The following is an 18,672-nucleotide window of genomic DNA, read 5'->3' on the forward strand; positions in this document are numbered from 1 at the left end:
GAGCGCGCCGTGGTGGCGCCGGGGCCGGTGGCCGTGCGTGCGGGTGTGGGCGCTGCGAGCCCGGCTCCCGTAGCGGAGCTCTCAGTCTTGCGACTGGGCGTCTCTGGATGGCAAGTTCGAAAAGCCCGGCCGCTCGCTGATGGTCGCAGCGTCGCTTAGTCTTTAGTGCGGTGTATTTGCCTCAGTCCGTGCTGCTGAACGGTTTACGTGCGCTGCCTTTACCACAAGCATATAATTCTGTCGCAGCAATTTAAAAAGGCCTAAACTGTAAAAAACACGGGCCTTGCAAAGCACTGGCTTTTTAGATTTTTAAACGCTAATTTCTGCTGCTGCTTTCCAGCTGAGTGAGGCAAAGACCTCAGACAGACAAGCTTTGCCCCTCCACAGTCTCCACAAGGCCGTGGTTCTCACAGACTCTTAGACGCATTTGCGGTATTTATTGGGTCTCGCAGATGTTTGTTGTTCGTCATTTTATGTTGTTAGAGTTTCTGGCAGTCTTTTTTTTTTTTTTTTCCTATGGCTACTGCTAAGTCTTAAAAACCGTGTTTCTGTTATGCCAACCATACTAATCGGGAGAAAAGTTTTACCTCAGAAAACCATGTAAATCCACAATGAAATCTCAATGTTACTATGCTTCTCTCAGTCCAAGCACTTAAAGTGTCATCAGTGGAATATTAGGGGCTTTAAGATATACACCAAAACAGTCAATAACAATGAGCAAGTGAGCTTGTAAATGCATTTGAAAAGCTTAGTTCCTCAAAGTAACTGCAGCCATTAATCTTGAGGGGTAAACAGGAGCTGTCAGACTGCTTGTTTGAGGAAAGCTGGCAGAACCACACACCAGAAAAAACAAGGGGGGAGGGGGGGGATAATGCCGTAGGGGATCGCATTGCCAATGTATTGTTTTCATTACATGCGCATTTTGCCGGCACTGGCCCAATGCACGGCGCCGAGGGTGACTCCAACCCCACAGGCCTGCAAGGTGCCCGCCGGGGCAGCCTACAGCTGGCTCCACGCACTCAGCCGGGGACAGTTTTTGGAGTTTTTCTGTCGACAGCCAAATTCTGACAGGAATGAAGGAGAAAAACATTTCCTTCACACATCGCAACAGCTTTCCTGTCACATCTGGACTGTGGCAGGCGAGGAGCTGAGGGCAGAGCCGCCCCACCGCCGCCCGGGCTGCGGCGTGCCGACGGGTCTGAGAGACAGGCCCGGGGACTGAGCACCCTCGCCTCAGGGGTGCCCTGCCACCGGGGCCGGGGCGGGCAGGAGGCCGGGCTGCCGGCTCCGCCGCCCGGAAGGACGGTGTCTGCCTGTCCCGTGACCGCGGTGCAGCCGGAGCCGCCGCGCCGCACCGCGCCGCGCCGCTGCCCGCCTCAGCCAGCGGGGGGGGCCGCCATGGCGGCGGACGCCCCCGGCACCCTCCCGGTTCAGCTGGTGGAGCAGCCCAGGTGGGTGGGTCGCTCCCCTCGGCCCCGGCGCCGCAGCGAGAGGCCACGGCCGCAACGGAGCTGCGGAAGCCCGCCGCCATTTATCCCGGGGCGGGCGGGCGGGCGGTCTGCAGGCGGGCAGGGGAGGTGGGAGGACAGGTGGGACGGTCTGTTTCCAAGCCTCTCGCCTGAGGTGTGAGAGGGTTTTGACTTGCGATCCTTTGATTCGCCTCAACACAAACAGCGTGACGCTTGCGTTTTGTGTGGCCCCGGGAGCACCCTCGCCTCAGCCACGTTGGCCTGGGCGTGCTTTGATTTCCCCGCCGGCAAGCGGGCGTGGGCGCCGGCCCCCTTCTGCCGCAGGGCCGGGCGCTGGGCACCGGCCCCTCCTGCCCCTTCTCCGCCAAACGCGACCGCCTGCTGCCCAGGCGTCCCTGCTGCCTCCCGCACAGTGCCCCTGTGGCAGGAGGGGAGTAATTAATTCATCTTTCCTCCTAGCGTTTTTAGTTGGTTCAGAATTTTGGGGGTACTGATTATCCTCTTGTCCTTTTGGCTATAAAAGAAGTGCCCATGCGATTCCTTGGAACGGCGTAGGCCTGGCTCTGTGTTGGTATGACTGCGGCACCTGCCAATGCATGCTCTTTCCCCACGGAGTTGCACTCGGTGTGTGGAAGTAGAATGCCCAAACAGTTGAAACGAACCTTTTTACCTGTGTTAGCACTGGAGAAGGGTCTTTTCTTTTTTTAAGTTTAGTTGCTTGCGTATGATTGCACTGCGGAAAGGATGAGTCTGGCGTTTCCAGGCTTGGATGTGTGAAGTTGTGAGGGATGCCTTCACTTAACACTTCTGACAATTATCTTTGATGTAGGTGCTTAAAATGCAGCATGCATGTTGCAACATCAAGGCCAAAGCCTGTAAATAGCCTTTCATCGGGCCTGCTTGTAAAAACCCACATTAAAAAAAGAGATCAATCAGCACTTAGATAAACATGTCCCCATGACTGCTCTGTTTGTTCTTAGTCTCTTAGTACCAACACCACTATAAAAATATCTGTGAAACAAAGAAGCATTCTAAATACTGACACAAAAAGGAATAAAGTTAACACCTAGACTTCTGCCAACAGATTCCCCTATGGACTACAATATTATTAATGTGATCTAGAAAAGGGATTGTACAATGAAATGGCAGAAATTGCTTCTGCTAATTGGAAGAGTGATAAACTAGTCAATACTAGGGGAGATGACAAAAAGGGGAAATTATAGAGGGACGTAATACAGCTTTGTTACTGGGTGCCAAGATGGAAAAGTACTGAAAGATCTGTTAAAAAAAAGCACAAAAAATAGTATTTTGTAGCTTTACATCTAAAGAAATCTTATAAAACATTTGAATATATGTAGTTGGACAGTAACACAGCTTTTACAAAGAAGTATAAACTAAATAATTGACTGTGAAATTTTGTAACATCTGTTTCTCATTGCTGTCTTCTTACTTACACTTTGCATTAACTAGGCTTCCAGTTCTAGTTTTAGACTAAATGTAGAAACCTTAGCAGGGTTCCTGTTACTAGATTTTTGTTAGTAGACTAAAAACAAACAAACAAAAATTTAATTGGCTACATGCTTTAAAGCCAACAGGGTATGTCGGTATTGTAAGTCCCATTTTAAAGATTATTTTTCTTGTATTCTTACTGCTTTTTCATCATTTTAGTCTGTTGCTTACATTAATTAAAGTTAATAGGTTAGTGTGCAACCTAAATTGCTTTAAGGTAGTTTTGAAGTGAATCACTGTCAAATTTCTCATGCTTCACTAAGATAATGGCTTAATCTCTTCTCAGTCTTTATTTACCCAGTTCTTACATGACATTAAAAGCATTCCAGCTTTGCAAACACAGGGCAGAAGCTAGATACCTTTGCAGTCTTAGGAAATAAAGCAATATGCCGAATTTTTCTTTGCATCAGAACTTTCAGTGGCACGTCTAGCACCTCCAAATGGAAAACCTGAAGAACTTTCTGTGAACTGTTGCTGTAAACCTGTAGAGTAAATACTAAGTAAGTTGCAGGGATAATCTGAGGTTTGGAATTCTAGTTCTCTGCATACGTATTTGTACAGAAATGCGGTAGTATCTAATATGGAAATTGATAAAAGTCAAAACTTGGAAGAAAATGAATTTGCTCAGGCCTGGTGCGGTCAGATCTGACTTTAAAGGGAGTGCCTCTGTGTGTATGTGACAAATCCCAGTGCCACAAATGAGCCATTGGTCCACACTGCCGGATTCTTCCTCAATGGCAAACAGTTTTACAGGGTTGTGGCATAGGTAGCTGGAGGCCATGGTATTTTGCTACCCCAGGCAATTGCCTTCCCTGCTTCTGTCTAGAACCAACCTAGACAGAGGACTTAAATAAAATAAGGCCCCTTCTATCCTTTTCAAGTGAACATACACGTTTCTTAATTAGAATATTCTAAATGGAGTCTTCTCTGTCACAATGAATGTTATATGAAGAGCAAAAATAAGCACCTTAATGTTGCTCTTGATGTAACAGACAAAACACGTAATTCAAAAAGTTGAATTGAACTTACTTCAAGAAATGTGGAAACTTCCTGCCTTTTTTGCAAATATAGTCCTTCTAAATGTTTCTAACCCACCTTTCAGATTGCAGAAGCTAAAGGAGATGTTTATATCAAAATTTGGATCGGCTCCCAAGTTTTATGTTCGTGCACCAGGGCGAGTCAACTTAATAGGTAAAGAGAAAAATTAATATTCTGTTATTTTATCCGCCATCATAAAAGCCGTGTAGTTCAAAACATAGAATCAAAATAATGTTGGTCTTAATTTTATTTTTTTCAGAGAAGTTGCTTGTGATAAATGGAAAACAGAATATAATACTTTACTAGCTTTTACTACACCTCATTACAAACAACTGCACACTCAAATATCAGTTTTGGAAAAAACATTTATAGTAGTGATGGTTTTGAAAATTGGAGTAACTTGCCAGGTTATGGTTGGATACCATTTTTTTGAAAGGCTTGGGAAATTTAATCTAAAGTAGTTGATGAACAGTGCATCCACAAATTAAATTAGTATTTTTTTTTCTTCCATTATAATTTGTTACCAAATATAACCAGCCACACAGCAATGCATATGATAAAGCATGAAATGATTCTACCATCATCTGCTCTTCTTTACTCTTCCATAGAGTGGTGTCCACAGAACTTAGAACAGTGGGTTGTGATTCACTGGCAGACTGGAGAGACACAATTATTTTGTATTTAGGTTTTACTTGTATTTCTGTGGCAGCCTTATTTTTGAGATTTCTCTATCCATATTAAGATGGTACTCTCCCTAGAGCTCAATTTCTTCGATATTCATAAAGTAACCCTACGCATTTGAAGACATTGTAACTAAAAGGATCCTGCAAAACAGAGCTTTAAAAATTATTTAGTCCATTGTGCAATTAATGATAATTTTTATCTTGGTGCTGTGTGAACATATCATATAGATTAAATTGACGGCATATGCTAACTGGGAATTACTTCCAAGAGAGAGGATGTTTACTACATACATTTTCTACTTTAATATTACTTTATGTGTTGTATGTAACTGTATTAATGATTATTTACATATAATTATTATCTTCTTGGAAAAAAAGTCCAGAAATTTTATGAAAAATAAAATATAAAATTTCTACCACAAGCCTTTGCTGGTGGGCTAATGAATCACCCACATAAGCAGAGGAGATCACATAATGAGGCGTCCTGTGGTGCCTTTATCTCTTCCAGTCATCAGTTAAATGTGACTGATTTGACTTAATTTTTTGTACTGTCACAACAGTGTACAAATAATGTGGCCATTCTCATTGCTGGACAATAATCTATGTAGTGTTTTTTTAATTTTTATAAGCCAATGTTAAAACACAAAGATTTATAAACAGATGCCATAGATAAAATCACTAAAGAAAGAAGAAAATTTTTGTGCAGTAATATAAAATGGAGGAAATGCACCCCAAACTTTAAATAATAAGAGTTGAGACTATGCTCAGAAATTGTCTTGTATGGTAAACAACACTGAACCCCTGTAGAAGCCCTGTTACTGCTATTCTAGAAAGAATTATTCCAAAATATTTTAATTATCTCTTTTCTTTGGTAGGAGAACATATAGACTACTGTGGTTATGCTGTGCTCCCTATGGCTATAGAACAAGATATACTGATTGCGGTAGAACCTGTAAAAACTAAAGTTGTGCAACTGGCAAATACCAATTCTTTGTACTTGTAAGTAATTACTTTGTTTATTCACTAATTTTTATGAACCTCTTTATGCAAGTGCAATACAGGTTAACTTCTCAGAGATCTGACAAACTGCCATTGCAGTATAGAGTTTAATTCTGTAAAATGATATAAGCAGATGGGATCCCATTGATGCTATGCTGTGCATATTAGTTTAGAGCAATAGGTTTGCTACTTCTGTTTCCCACCTGTCTGTTCAGATATCTCTTGTGAGGCCTCTGATTTTTCAATCTTTCTAAAAGTGCAATCCTGTCTTCCCTTGTTGTAGCTCATCTTTCTTGATGTAATCCCCATAACTGGCAGCAGTTCAGTTTCTCCTGGAGAAGGGAGTGAAATGTTTTGTAATCAATTACTGCCTATGTAAGCTAACATTACCCTGCTCTGGAGAACCTGGGACTGTGTTTTCACAACACAATGGCTTTAGCAACAATCCTGACTCAAAGAATCTGTATTCCCTCTCTTCCACTTCCTCCACAGCTGCTTGTTTGCAGAATCAGAGACTAATTTAGGTTGGAAGGGACCTTTGGAGATCCCTTGTAACCATCTTGATGGTCTTCTGCTGGACTCCCTGCAGTTTGCTAATGTCTTTCTTGTATTGGGAAACCCCAAAACTGAATGCAGTATTCCAGCTATGGTCTCACAAATGCTGAACATAGGGAAATAACCCTGCCATTCTTTTCAACTTCAGCCACATTTTTCTGCCTTCTTCCTTGTAACAGACTGATATTTGTGTGGTTGCATGGCAGTTCAGATCAGGTCACTTATCCACATGAACTTTTGTGGGGATTTTGCAAAAATCGGAATCAGGACAAGCTTAGTTTAAGACATTTTTATTAAGCCATTGGTTTAAGCCAATGGTAAATTACTCCCTGAAAGCAGAGTGTATGGCAGCACAGGGACAGGAACATACTGCCAAAAGTGGGAACTATTTAAACACATATTCCTGCTTAAAGCTCAGTTTGTTATAAAAATATGTTCTGAGCTGCTGCCTGCAAGTAAGGCAGTTGAAAGGAATTTTTACTTCCGTGGTAAGTATAAATACTCAAATGTTTTTCATTCACTTTGTAGAGTATGTTTTCACATTATAGCTGGGCTGAATTAAGAGTTTGCCACCGCCAAAAGGTGATGGCTTGCTTCTTTTACCCATAGTCTCCCTGTCTCTGCTTCTGACATTGATCCACCCTCTGCCTTTTACTAGGTCTAGTACTTGTTTGATTTTAAGGTAAAGTGCACTATTCACCTATTTTTTGCCTGGTTAATTTTCTGTCATTTTAGTGAACTGAATTGCCTTGCACTCAGCACTAAAGCTGACTTGGGGTAAACAGTGGGAACATGCAGTGGTGAGCAGGGGGATAGGAAATGGAAGACATGAGTGGGACCTTTCCCTTTTTTAATAGCAGCCTCCAGCATGGCTTAAGCTGTATTGCAAAACCATTCTGCAAGAAGCGGTAGTTCCAGACTTATAATAGCTTTGATTAGGAAAAGTTGTTATAATGGATACTAAATAAAGCAGTAACCAAAAGGTAAACATTTTTACTTGGTCTTTAAGCTTTGGCACATTACATCACAATTGAAATGGCCTTCTCCTAAGGTACATACATTTCCTACCAAATCTGGAATTACAGCCTTTGAATTCAAATTGCATACACAGTCACCTTATTTTTATATCTGCCCTGGTTTCAGTTTGAAATGGTATGTTTTAAACTGTAAACCAAGAAGAGGTCTCAGAATACAGCATTAAGCATTTCTATTTTGTTGAGACACTGCTCCTTAAAAACAAAGCTAAAACATGCCCATAATTTCATAACAAAGAAATATTTTTCAACACTTTGAACGTTACACCACATAACAAAACTGTTGACAGTGTATCTTTTTTCCCAGCCTGTTACACTGGTAGATTTATGCCTGTGGTGAATGCATATATATAGGCCTTTGGCAAACAAGGACTAACCATAAGCCTCCGCAGAATCACTATTTCCTATTTCATTCTTGTTTCATGAACTGGTAAAATGTGTAACAGTTCTGTAGCCCTCTTCCACCCTGATGGTTCATGTTACCTTTCAGGGAAAACAGGACGAAGAACAGGTTGGAAGAAAAATCACCTATGTGTTTTTAATCAGAAATCATCCCAACTGATCAGATGCCTTTAGTGTTATTTGGGCTAAAACAGCATTCAGAAATTACAGTCTTTGGAAGTTCCTGGTACCTCCCCTTCACATAAAATCTTTGTAATTGAGAAGTACGTGTACAGAGAATATATGACATGATACTTCTCAAAATGCCTTCAGACATACCAGAGGATGATAATTATCAGTTGGTTTCCATCTTGTGGCAAAACCTGAAAATCTTTTTTAAAAAAAATCAGATTTTTTTTTTTTTACAGAGGACTTAAACAGATAAACTAACAGATTGACAAGACAATGAGGTTCTGTGACAAAGAGCCAAATTTGTCTCCCAAAAATAAGGATTAATTACTATTCAGACAGTAAAAAACACCTCAGGCACATGTGTTTTTCACACTACTTAAAAAACTCTCCTCTTCTAATTATGCAGAAGAATTGGAATGCTTATATCTAGCTTGGAGGAGGGGCAAGCTTTCCCAAGAATCCTTTAAAACAGAAAGGCTGGAACAGACAATATCAGTATTTTTACTTTATGGGTATGTTTTTCCCAATTTTTTATTTTATTTTATTGTAAAGTTCTTATATCAAACTGTCTGCCTTCCAGTAGGAGGATCAAAGGCAAGCCTGAAGATTTACTGATTTAAGATAACGCTTGGGCGTTATCAATTTAGGAATTGGTTTTTACAACAAATTGAATGTGATAACAAAAAAATACAGTTAAGGATTCTGGGCATCTTGACAGTACCACATTCTGTGTTTGTGTGAATTATGTTCATGTGAAACCTGCCAAAATCAATGCCAATTTTTCTTTCATTTTCTATGCAAGAAGATTGCAGAAATGAGCAAAATGCATTTTAAGAAGTCATTATTTTAATTTGTCTTGAGAACCAGCAAATATAATCATAGTTTATGTCTTGTTCATTGAAGTTTTACTTTGCCTGATTGTATAAAAAGAATTACGAAGATAAAATACTTTACAACTCTTTTTTGAGGGAAAGAGGACTTCACATTTGCTTTCTGTTAATCACTTTTACGCATTGATTTCCATCAACATTGCTTTTTTACAATAATAATTTAGGATTATTGTAGAGAACAAGCATAAGCAAACACAGGATTTTTTTAATTTTCATGACTTTTGACAAGTATTTTCTATTTTACAAGTACTTCTGGGTTTTTTATTATATTGAAAAGCCATAAGCAAAATGATTTTATTTTATTTTCTGGGAGATTGTTCTGACTACACATGAATCTCAAATTGGAAGAATTTTACAGCTATTCTCAAACTTTTCTTGTACTGTAATCTCAATACTCCCTTTCAGATCTTTTGTGTTACTCTACAAATCCCAGTAATTTCTGGCACTAACTTTGTACAATTCTTTGATGCTGCATTTTTGATGATGTCCTGTAAGTGGCACTATTTTGAACAGTTCAGATTGACAGACAGCAATTTGTATGTTAACTGTACACCAATCTCTGATATTTCTGCACTGTACTGACTGTTGAAATTGAATGTATAACTGACAAAATGGTAATTCTAAGTTGATACTTAAAGTGTAAGATCTGTCATGTAACATTGAGCTAGGAGCAGGTTGTAGACTGGTAATACAAGTGGAGTAGCTCACTACAGCATAGCTAGCATTAGACCAAGCGAAGAGGCAGGATTGTGGGTCTTTTTGTACACTGGTTGTCAGCTTTGGGGGTTACATAACACAAAAATTGCAGCCTTTAATTGCACCAGAATAAAGTGAAGTTTTCAGCCATCATTTGAAGACAATTATATCATTGTAAAGATTCTTTATATTAGTATAACTGTTTCTCCATAGGTAACAGAATACTTTACCATTAAAAACACCTTCACACTGGTATTCATTACAGGTATTAACTAGTGATATCATTTTGGATAAAAATAAAACCAGCATATCACTAACCTACATAGTTTACAGATACAGAGTGGGACTAGCATAAGAACAAAAAATTCCATCCCCTTAGGAGTTGCAGACTGTCCCCTGCTGTATAATTTCTTGAAAGTGGTTTTATTCCCATTAAACCTAAATATTTCCAGGGAATTCAGCTGCCTCTGTTCATACTGTTTGGCAGACGTTGCCTTGTAAAGCACAGCTTAGCCTGCAACTTTTGAATATTTTTTGTTAGCTTTTCTTGACATTCTCAGTGCCTTTCCTCTTTCTGTGTTGGGCATCTGCTGTAATGACATCAGGTAGATACAGTTACTGGACATTCAACAGTATAGACTTCTAAACAATCTGCAATTCTTGGTGCTTAATGTGTGCTCCTCTAAGGTCTCTGTGCATCACTCCATGCTCACTTTGACAGCACCAATCTGTAGCAGTAGTTTCTTTAGGAGCATTCAGGCTTAACATTTTTATTATTTTGAAATGAAGATAGAGTAGGAAAACCATTATCAGAATTATCCTGGAGGAAATAGATAAACTATTCTAAACTAAATTATTTGATTTGTATCTTGTAACATACATAAAATAATTTTGGAGCACTAGGCTTGTTTTAGTGAAGTGCCATTCAGAGCAAAGGTAATGAAGATGAATTCCCGAGCAGGGATTACTAGAGAACCTGAAGTGTATTTATCTCTATTCTAGGTTTGACAGATATGACTATTTAGATTTTCACTTCTCTAAGAGATCAAGAGAAAATACACACGTAATGGAAGGCCTGCTGCCTTAATTAAGGATGCCAAAGTCAGTTTAATTTCTGAATTTATTTAATAAATTCTATAACTTAAGCAAAAATTCTTATGCTTCAATCTAAAATATCCTTATAGAATTGATTAATAAAGAAGATCTGTACAAAAAACCGCAAAAACCATTGCACTGAAGAAAATTAACATCGAAATGTTTTTGTTCATCAGCAGGTGGCAGTAATAAGCCATGTTTTTTTCAAGCTAAGTTTACTGGTAAGTTAAAGCCTCAAGGTTTTTCTGTTTTTGCAGGGATTTCAGTACTAGTGTTAATAACATTCAGATTAACAAAACCAAACCTCAGTGGCATAACTACTTCCTGTGTGGACTGAAGGGTATTCAGGTAAGCCAAATCCATTTAACTTATGAAATTAATGTAGAAGTAAAATACGACAAGCATACGTATTCACCCTCAAAATACTTTCCTGCATTCTATAGCTTTTCTTGACATACATTTTAGTATTTTTATGTGAAAATTTGAAGAGGAGATATGCGTGGGTTTGTTTTTAAATATTTGCAGATCCCTATTTTCATTACATAAATTACGATGGCAAATAATTACTTATTTAGTAAAGTCATGATCAAACTCATTATCAAGATGACATTTCTCTATTTTGAAGTTAAACATCACGCTTTCCGATGGAATCATCTAATTAAAATCTGCTTTTAAAAAGCTTTGGAGGCTTGTCTGTCAGGACACAAAGATCATATATTAGTCCTTTTCTTCCTATGGAAACATGTTTAAAAACATTAATTTCCATTCATGTTGGAAACCTACAACTTGTGCACAACTGAGTGAAGCTGACTCATGCAGTAGGCAACAGAAAATGTAAAATGTAAGTAAACAGCGTACAGGAGAAATATTCCAGTGAAAACCATTACTTAACCAGATTTTCAGTGTGTGGAATTTGAATGGGATTTTCAAAATTTCCTGAGTTGAGTGCAGCTATGCAGGAAATGGCACACTTACAGTAAAGGCAGGAACACTGAACAGATAGACATTTACCTGTCTGCTCATTTGAGCTTTATCTTCTCCTTTGTGAGCTAGCCTGTCTCCAGACTGACTTGAAGACTGAACTGCTTGTGAAACTAAGTGCTGATTGTCAGTGTTGTCCTGGGAGGCAGCCTGAACTCACACTTGAGGCTTCCTATAAATCTCACCTGCTGTTTGCAGGTGATTCATGGCCCTTTGAGAAAAAACATGATGACTTCTCAGCTTGATGTCAATCCAGTGATATTTCTGGAAGGGCAGATGGGATAAACAGTGATGGCTAGGTCAGGAACAGGTTGCCACAGGCAGCCCAAATTATGGGTGAATGTGCTTTTTGAAGCACATGAAGCTTGCCTCAGGATAGGCCATCTAGGTCACCCCACAGGATGATCCAATAGATGAGGACTGCAGGCAGCCAACAAAGCCTGCCTCAAACCTGCCACCGGAGCCTTCAAAATACAATATTTGGAATAATCAGTGCCACAAGTCACTTTATTACAATCCACAGTTCCTAAACAGACCCCTGCCCCTATGTTTAGACCCCAATAAATTACTTACGTTTGCAGTAACATGAGTATTTTCAATTTTGTGTTGCTCAGTAACACAGGCATTTAAATTGCATTGACTGTAGAGATGTAGATTAGGTTTCTTTACAATATATCTTTTTTTATATTAAGGCTAGCATGACCAATTGACTTTATTTATTTTGCAGTCTGCTACTGAGATTTGTTTCCTAAGGACAAACTTTCATACTTGAAGGTTAATTTGCAAAACAGGTTTGCAGACTCTAGCACTGGCAGAAAATAAGCATAAATGTTACAGACTTAAGAAACACTGAAATACAAGTACTCAGAGGGTCCAGCGGGATAATCTGTTTATATTAAGTTGAACATGCTATCCTTTTGGGACAGAACTATTGCAGAACTTGGCAAAGTCCATTTTCATTTTTGAAACTGAAGTACGTTTTCTATTTAAACATCGCGTGATAAGTTTGTAAGCCTGATTCACATTCAAGACAATCCAGAAACTGTGGATCAGTTTCTGGTTACTCAAGCATTTTCTGGTTTTGAACAAGCCTGTCTAGCGTTCTTCATGAAGGGGCATGGGCAGCAATAGTATTTGAGGTATGAATTCCCTTATATTTGTAGAAAGGGAAATTTAAAATAATATGAAGTGATGGTAGAAGACATTAAAGGAGGCTCTTTGTGTTTGCTAATCTCTATCATTGGTATTTATGGTTGAAGTTGTTTCAGGAAAAGTAGTAGAAATCTTTTGAAGGTGGGCATTTCTTTATGGAAACACTGCCATTTTTTCTGATTATTGACATTGTAGCATAGTTTATTGACATATAAATCTGTATCAGAATGTAGCTATTCATATAACCTCCATATACATTCAATGATTTTTTAATAAGTACTGCATGCTTATTTCAAACTAACAACAGAGAGGAATTTATATTAAAGTTATTATAAATAAAAAGACAAAACAAATAAAAAGTAATTATAAGAGTATGTACGCGGGGATTTATGACTTCTGGATTAAATGTAATATCTGTGATGATATCTATCATGTATGTAAAAATATTTTAAACTTTATTCTATAGCATGACAGAGACCATCACCACTGGTAGGTATGTCTTTGTGCCTCCTAAAGCATAGTATCCTTGAAGTACCATTGTAGTTTTCTCAGTGGTAGTCCTGTGGGTGCTTCAGGAGATAGGAGTATCAGCTGCATGGCTACTAGTTCCCCATCAGTGTGATGTGGCTCCCTAGTAACACGTGCCAGCATTAGAAGTGAAGCATAAAGTGGACCTTAAGCTCTTCAGGATGCCCTAAGTGAGAAGCTGTGGAGGAAAGGACAAAAGTAGGGTATAAAATGTTTGGTAACCTCTGATACTGTCACCACAGCAGCTCAGAGCAGAGCCAGTTGCTGCAAAACCCACCCACGAAGCTTGGTAAATTCTTGGGCATTTAGCCCATACTGAATTCTGCTTGGGGTACGGTTCTGTCAGCTCATGTATGTTTGTGTACAGGAATTGCAGACATACCTTTGGCTGAAGCCCTACCATTGGATTTGTTCTTGAGGAATAGAATGAAAATTGTGCTTTATTTTGGAGATACCAGAAGCAGGTCCTTGGTTCCAGCAACTCAACAGAAAGATTCTCTTTCTAAGTATCAGATAATTGCAAGCCTGAGCCTGTCTGTACTTGAAACTGAGATTGTTTATTTTTTCATTGTTAGGAACATTTTGGTCTTAATAACCCAACTGGAATGAATTGTCTGCTAGATGGAACCATCCCTCCAAGTTCTGGTCTCTCTAGCTCCAGTGCTTTGGTGTGCTGTGCAGGACTCGTGACACTAAGAGCTAATGGAAAAACCCTCTCTAAGGTAATTTACTGTAAATCACAAGAGTGTCAGCAGTAAAATTCTACTTAAAATTAAATATTGTTAATGCCTGTAAACATTAAAAACACGATACAATTGTTTTTGCAAAGAGTTGTTGGATATAAACTTAAGATATTGCACAATTGAGCAAACATCTTTGGCCAAATTTTGGCAGGATTTGAATTTGGCAAGAAAACAGGCTTACATTAAAGCTGAAAAAAGGAGCATTATTGCAAGCCTGTATTTTGGCCAACCATGAGGTCCATGCCTGGACCAGATGTGCTATCTGCAGGCCAGGACTGAGGATGTATGTGCTGAAGCATGTGGACCACACCCCCAAGGCCTTTACCCTCTCCCTGAATGACTTTTCATGGCTTTAACAGCAGAGCATCTGTTGGAGGCCTGTGGAACAATTTCTTGATAAATTATATAATCAGCACAATGTAGAGGTAAAATTCTTCCATCTGCTTCTCCTTATTCTCTTCACAGTTTTTTTGGAATGAACATATTTACAGTCCAAAATGTATTCCTCACTTTTTTAAACAAACATTAGTCTAAAAACAAACCCCCAAGTATGTGACCTGTTAGCAGTACAACTGTTAGTAGAATTTGGCTCATGTAATACAAATTTCTGGAGGAGTCATGGTCCCTGAAGGTGCCATGTGGGAATGAAGTTCTCTGCAGTAAAAATGTCTGGTTAAGTGAAACTAGGATTTTAAATTAGAACATTGTAAGAAAGAGCAAAGAACAGATCTAAATGTGACTGTTATGCATATTTGTGCCTATTGTCTAAGGCACATTCCCAAATCGTGGTACAAAGCCAACTTAAAGTGGTACGTGATGATGGCAGCTGTTAACTGTGCTTGTATACAGGCACTTATCTGAGCCATGAGGTAAACAGATCCACACGGAAGGTTTTTGCTGATCAGTTGTGACTTGCTTCTCTATGTAGCTGCAGCTGCAGCAATCCGCTCAGCGGTAAGTGTTCCATCCCACATTGCACAGTTCACAGTGCTTGCTTCAGGAAGGTATCAAGCAGGGTTAAGGCAGAAAGAAGCAGGCAGGGAGGTGAGGCAGGGAGGCTTTTTTATGTAGGAGGATGTGGCTACAGTTACTGTCACCCTGCTTTGTGTTGATGCGATTGTGGTCAAAAGGTAAGTAAGGGATGGGACACTTAACAGAGGCTCTAGTTTGTGAGGTGAGACATGTAGTGCAATGGTAGATGAAAACATGGAATTGAGGATCCTACTCTGATAAATGAGACCTTGCAGTAAGAGGGTTGGAGGTGATAGACATGCTTTTTTATACATATGTACCTGGCCTGGCAAGAAGCTTCTGGTTTTGCATAGGTGGTCTTATCACAGGTCAGCACCATCTCTGATGGTGGTAACCAAATGAGCTAAGCTTGTGAACCACTGATCAAAATCACTGGAGTGCATGTGTTCAGAAATTGGGTATCTGCAAAATCCATAAAACTGACAGAGGTCAGAAAGCCCAAATTTTACTAGGTAGTAGAAATCTGTATCTGGAAAACCAGAAGCCAGGTTTTCATTATTCCAAGAAATACTGCACAGCTTTCTTCAGAGAATAAATGATACAGTGTGTATCTTGAGCTGAATTTACACATGGCTTGGGAGTACCAGCTGGCATTATGCCAGACCTGTTGTAAAGAAAGGTGCAAAACTCCTTTTGGCATTTTCATAGAAACTTGCGGAGGAACAGAAGGAAGACAGAGACTCCACTGAATGTCTTTCCTTCTCCTCATGTGTCCTGTTCAATCAACCCAAAATGTCTTCTGCTTGCTGGAAGGTGTGCTGGAAGTTAATCTTGTGTCTCAAATATAGTTGGATGAACACAAGAGACACAGTTGCACATTTTTGTCAGGAAATCCTGCTGTCTGCAGCCAAATATTTTGCACTTGTGATGAAAAATGAGCAATTAATGTACAGATGAGAATTCCCAATAGCCAACATAGAAGCAGTTAAGAACATATCCAAGGTTTTATGTGCTTGCACACCTGGTTGTGGTGGTTAAGACAGAGGATGACAGCTCTGAAGAGTGATTACTTTTGTCCAGGCTCTAAGTTTCCCCAAATCTTACAGGACAGTAAAAACAAGTTCAGTGTTCTTGGCTAATTTATGATTTAGCATTAGAGACCTCTTATATCTAGCTAAATCCACATTCTCTGTTGCACTGAATTTATGCTTAGCCTCGCAGAACTGCCTTGTATACGGCAGAGCTAGTCTGAGTATAAATTAGAGCAATCTAGGCATGTGAGCCCTCAGAATTGTAAAATGTGCTCTGGCCACTTCTTTCTAGCTCCTAATGCATCCTGTGCTGGTGTTAAATGGTATCTGTGCAGGGTCCAGTAATGCTGGCTGTGTATCAGCTGGAAGCTCCCCCATGGCAGGGGAATTCTTAGCTGACCAGAAATAGGGGCTTTCCAGATCCTTTCTACTAGAAAGCAAACCAGGACCTTGCATTTTTAGGGCTCTGGATATTTATGTGTTTGTTTATTTTTAAGGAAGAAGTATCACTTCACCTCTCCCCTCTGTCTTATTTTTTCAAATGCTTGAGAGTTGCAAAAGTTGTAAATGGTAGTACTTCTAAGTAACAGTATTTAGTCATGGTGGTAATTTTATGGAAAAAGATTGACTTTTTGCCCCTCATTAGTTTGATGGACTTTGCAAAATCTTAATACGATGGTCTGTAGCAGCAGGACATAGAAACTTTTGGAATCAAATTTGGCTGAATTGTAGGGCTTCTGTAGCCAAAGTTATGAAAAATTGACCTTTTACTGAATGGAACATTTATCTGTTTTGTTTCTGTGAAGCTATTTTTATGAGAATATTTGAGTTATATGCTCTTTTTCCTGATAAATATAAGTTAAAAATAGTAGCTGTAGAGTAAAAGTTGTTGAAATTTAGAGCTTTTACAAGATAACACTGCCAGTGTGAAGTTTGGGCCTATGAGATTAAGAGCCAAAAAAACCTGAAATGAAAAATATTGTAAAAGCATGGCTAGAATTTCATGGTGGCTTACTTTAAAAATAGCACTTTTTTGACATTGAAAACAAAATAAAAAAAATTGCTGTCACTAATTATTGTATGTAGGAGTCTGCAATAGGGCATTGTTTCACTGTGCATACAATATATTTTTTTAAAAAACCCATCACACACATACACAATAGTTTAGGGAAAATACCAGTCCAAGACAATTCAGCCAGATGTGCAGTGCTAACCAGTTGCAGCAGGGCAATAGCATTCAAATAACAAGATGGAAAATTTAGAATGCGATCTTTAAAAAGAATCCATTTTTCTCCTCCAAACAGGATACCAGTCTAAGACTGTGTTGGCATCACTCAAAGAACAGCAATGCTCAGTATTAGCTTTTGATTTTAAAGTGATTTTTATTTTACTGTTACAAAATCAATCTTTTGTACAACTTTTCATCAGGAGAAGATACTTTTTGTAAAGGAAATAGAATAATGCTCTAAATTGTCCCAGCTTTGTGTTTCATGGTAGGAATTAATGAGTACAGAATATCACTTAGTACTTTTGAATAACTAGATTTACTTGAAAGATGTGATGATAGTGTTGCTGTCCAAATGTTAAATCCTGTGGTACTAAGTTCTGTTCAGCCACCCTAACATTCTGTTGCTCAAGGCTGGGCAGCTATGCACATACTTATTGGGAAAAATAGATCAAAAGCGAATAGGGTTTATTTAATTTAATGTGAAATGTTGAACATAGGAAGTTGAATTATATTTGGCTCTATCTAGACTAAGAAAAATATAAGTCAGACAGAATGATAAATAGAGGACCTAAATGTAACCTGTAATGGCACAGTGTCCATTGGCTTCAATTTTCTCAGTCTACGTCTCAGATGAATTTGAGTGTGGTTATTTTCAAAACATTCAACATTGTCCTGTATTTAAACAGTTACTGTACCTGGTAATGTCATTGATTTCAGTGGGAGAACAGATTGGCCAACTAGAATCCTTTCTACTTTGTTTCTGAAGCCTGTATATAATAAGGAAAGGACTTCAATTGAATACTTTACCACTTCCTAATAATTTTTCTGATGTGCAGTAGGGCTTTAATATCTAGCTATCTGGCAAGAAAATCTGTGAGTATTCATATTGATAGTGTGACTTTGAAATTAATAATGTGTGCTGATAATACTAGTTAGGATTATTTTATAATATTGCTGCATCAAAAATGTTTGATAGATGCACGCCTAGTTTATTTATATGAGAAACTCAAATTGCTTACACAAAAAATGGTACACAGATATTGTATTTTAAAGTACTGTTAATATTGAGAAATGTTAAAGTTCCTTTCTCCCTGTGGAATTAAAACCCAGGGTTCTTTAACTTAAGTTTGACTATGTGTGTTTGTAATCAAGGGGAAACAGAGTACTTTGGAGCAGTGGTAATCAAAGGCCGTAATCTCTCATCAACCAAATTGATAACCTTCTATTTGAGCATGTTAGAGGGCAGATGAAGTCAAACTAAGATTGCTGTGCTCATGAGGACATCCAGATACTATCTGACAAATATTTTCTCATTTTGGAAAAAAGTAAGCATAATTACCTTGCAAAACATACATGAAGTTTAGCTAATTGGGATTTTGTATGCAAACTGGAAGCAGATGGTAACTTTCAGCAATCTATTCCTAGTCAAGAACAGATATTAAAAATAAGGACATTCCTGGTGGTAAAAATAACCTCAAAGTTTGGGCATCATTTTA

General features: G+C 38.9%; 1 protein-coding gene across 3 annotated transcripts in view; it reads left to right on the forward strand.

Moving 5' to 3' along the window:
* GALK2 (galactokinase 2) overlaps positions 1-18,672 on the forward strand; it is a 55,327-nt gene that overhangs the window by 3,776 nt on the left and 32,879 nt on the right. The window contains exons 1-5 of one of the 3 annotated variants that reach the window (XM_010571875.1): positions 1,366-1,451; positions 4,081-4,169; positions 5,575-5,698; positions 10,799-10,889; positions 13,778-13,924. In XM_010571875.1, the coding sequence (XP_010570177.1) occupies positions 1,399-1,451; positions 4,081-4,169; positions 5,575-5,698; positions 10,799-10,889; positions 13,778-13,924 (504 nt within the window). In that variant the 5' untranslated portion in view covers positions 1,366-1,398. Of the gene's footprint in view, positions 1-1,365; positions 1,452-2,073; positions 2,094-4,080; positions 4,170-5,574; positions 5,699-10,798; positions 10,890-13,777; positions 13,925-18,672 lie in introns of those variants that run through there. The other 2 variants (XM_010571877.1, XM_010571876.1) reach the window with 2 other exon arrangements.

Source organism: Haliaeetus leucocephalus, unplaced genomic scaffold (assembly GCF_000737465.1).
Source record: "Haliaeetus leucocephalus isolate CR32 unplaced genomic scaffold, Haliaeetus_leucocephalus-4.0 Scaffold339, whole genome shotgun sequence".
Taxonomy (NCBI): Eukaryota; Metazoa; Chordata; class Aves; order Accipitriformes; family Accipitridae; genus Haliaeetus; species Haliaeetus leucocephalus.